Source organism: Notamacropus eugenii, chromosome 4, assembly GCF_028372415.1.
Source record: "Notamacropus eugenii isolate mMacEug1 chromosome 4, mMacEug1.pri_v2, whole genome shotgun sequence".
NCBI classification, from domain to species: domain Eukaryota; kingdom Metazoa; phylum Chordata; class Mammalia; order Diprotodontia; family Macropodidae; genus Notamacropus; species Notamacropus eugenii.
The window spans coordinates 58922888-58925420 of NC_092875.1; the positions used below are offsets into that span (position 1 = coordinate 58922888).

General features: G+C 47.7%; 1 protein-coding gene across 1 annotated transcript; it reads left to right on the forward strand.

The window, feature by feature from the left end:
* The first annotated feature begins 755 nt into the window (after positions 1 to 755).
* Positions 756 to 2533, forward strand: LOC140499591 (FGGY carbohydrate kinase domain-containing protein-like). Its single transcript, XM_072601215.1, is given in 4 exon segments — positions 756 to 1261; positions 1263 to 1876; positions 1879 to 2270; positions 2306 to 2533. Coding segments are annotated over 4 exon segments (1653 nt in total). The 5' UTR covers positions 756 to 761; the 3' UTR covers positions 2453 to 2533.

Below are 2533 nucleotides of genomic sequence, written 5' to 3' on the forward strand. Positions count from 1 at the left end.
AGGGGATGCCCATCAACTGGGGAATGACTGAAAACACTGTGGTATATGAATGTAATGGAATAATATTTTGCTATAACAAATGAAGAACAGGAAGACTTCACAGAGGCCTGGAAGGACGTATATGAACAGAAGCTGAGCGAAAGGAGCAGAACCAGGAGAACATTGTACACAGTAACAGCTATACTTTGTGAGGACTGTTTCTGGTATACCTAGCCCTTCACAGCAATACAAGGACCTAAAATATTTCCCAAGCATTCTTGAGGCAAAATGACATCCAAATCGAGAGAAAAAACTATGGAATCCAAATATGAAATGAAGCTGAATATTTTCTCCTGTATTTTGCTTTGGTGTGGTTTGGTTTTTTTTCATGGTTTCTCCCGTTCATTTTAAATCTTCTATGCGACTGACTGCTTTGGGAGCCCCCATGCACTGCTGCCTCCTGAGGGGGCCTGGGTTGTGGGGACACCCCACTCCCCTCTTGGCAGGCCGAGGGGACCTTCTCACTGACCTTTGGCTCCTATTCGTTGAGGGACCTGTGCTGCTGCTGGAGGTTCTGTCCCTGAAGCCTGCTTGGATCTGCTCCTCTCGGTGGCTGTGGCTGGAGTGGGGCTGGCCTCTGCTCCTTGGCCGGTGGGCCACGGACCTTTCCCATCAGTTTTTCGGGTCTCTCTGGAGTGGGGGTCTCCTCCACTTCGTTGTTCTGTGGCTTCTGATGCTCCGGAGTTTTTTGGGAGTTCTTCTTTACAGTAGGTTCCCATAACATGGCCAGTGGAAAGCAGGAGAAGGTGAATTACTACGTGAGTATTGATGTGGGAACAGGCAGTGGCTGGACAGCTTTAGTCAGCCAGGAGGGTACCCTTGCTGCTTATGCAGAATACCCCATCCAAAAGTGGGAACCTCACACAGACCATCACGAACAATTCTCTGACGACATTTGGGCTGCATGCTGCATTGTCACAAAGAAAGTGGTACAAGGAATAGATACTACTTTGATTCGAGGACTTGGTTTTGATACCACATGCTCACTGGTTGTCTTGGATGAGCAGTTCCAACCATTACCAGTAAGCAAGGAAGGAGACTCCAATAGAAATATCATCATGTGGATGGACCACCAGGCAACCAGTCAAGTAGAGAGAATCAACAGAACTGGACATGGAGTTCTGAAATTTGTTGGAGGGGTGATGTCCGTAGAGATGCAGCCTCCTAAACTTCTCTGGCTAAAGGAGAACTTGAGAAAGTCTTGCTGGGATAAGGTGAGACACTTTTGATGTGCCTGACTTCTTATCATGGAAGGCAACCAGTGTCATAGCCAGATCTCTTTGTTCTTTGGTATGCAAATGGACCTATTCTGCAGACAGTGGATGGGATGACAGCTTCTGGATGATGATCAATTTGGAAGATTTTGTGGCTGATAATTACAGCAAAATAAGAACCCAAGTGCTGTCTCCTGGAGATCCTCTTGGTAAGGGTCTCACCCCAGAGGCTGCTAAGGAACTAGGCCTTCCTGCAGGGATTGCTGTGGCAGCATCACTGATTGACTCCGATGCTGGAGGACTAGGAGTGATTGGAGCAGATGTGAAAGGGTATAACCTGCCCTGTGAAAATCAGCCAATTACCTCTCATCTGGCTGTGATCTGTGGAACATCTTCTTGTCACATGGGAATCAGCCAAAACCCCATTTTTGTGCCAGGGATTTGGGGCCCCTACTTCTCAGCTGTAGTTCCTGGATTTTGGCTAAATGAAGGAGGACAGAGTGTTACTGGAAAACTGATAGAGCATGTGGTCCAGGGACATGCTGCCTACCCTGAATTGCAAGCAAAGGCAGGATCCAGATTCCAAAGTATCTATACATATTTGAATAGTCACCTGGGTTCCAATAAAAGTCTCTGTCTGTGGGTTTTCTCACTGTTGATTTACATGTTTGGTCAGATTTCCATGGCAACCGATCTCCCTTAGCAGACCTGACACTGAAGGACATGGTCACAGGATTGAGACTGTCTCACAGCCTTGATGATCTGGCTCTTCTCTACTTGGCCACAGTTCAAGTCATTGCTCTTGGCACCTGTCACATTCTGGAGACCATGGAGGCAGCTGGTCATCCCATCAGCACCTTGTTTCTCTGTGGGGGTTTCAGTAAGAACCCTCTTTTTGTGCAGATGCATGCTGACATCACTGGCTTACCCATCGTCCTTTCCCAAGAGGTGGAGTCTGTCTTGGTTGGGGCTGCTATCTTGGGAGCCTGTGCCTCGAGGGACTTCACTTCAGTCCAGGCACAGAGCAGTCCATGGCAAGCATTATGCTGAAGGAGGCAATGGAAAGAATGGGAAAAGTTGGGAAAGTTGTGTTCCCCAGACCTGAGGAGAAGAGATTTTATGGCAAAAAGTACAAAGTATTCTTGAAGCTTGTTGAGAACCAGAAAGAATACGCAGCCATGATGAATGATGACATCTGAGCCATGCTCGGTTTGTCCAGAAAGGCTCCGTTCTGGGCCCTGGTCATTCCCTCTACTTGTGTAACTTGGAAAGGGCTGAGA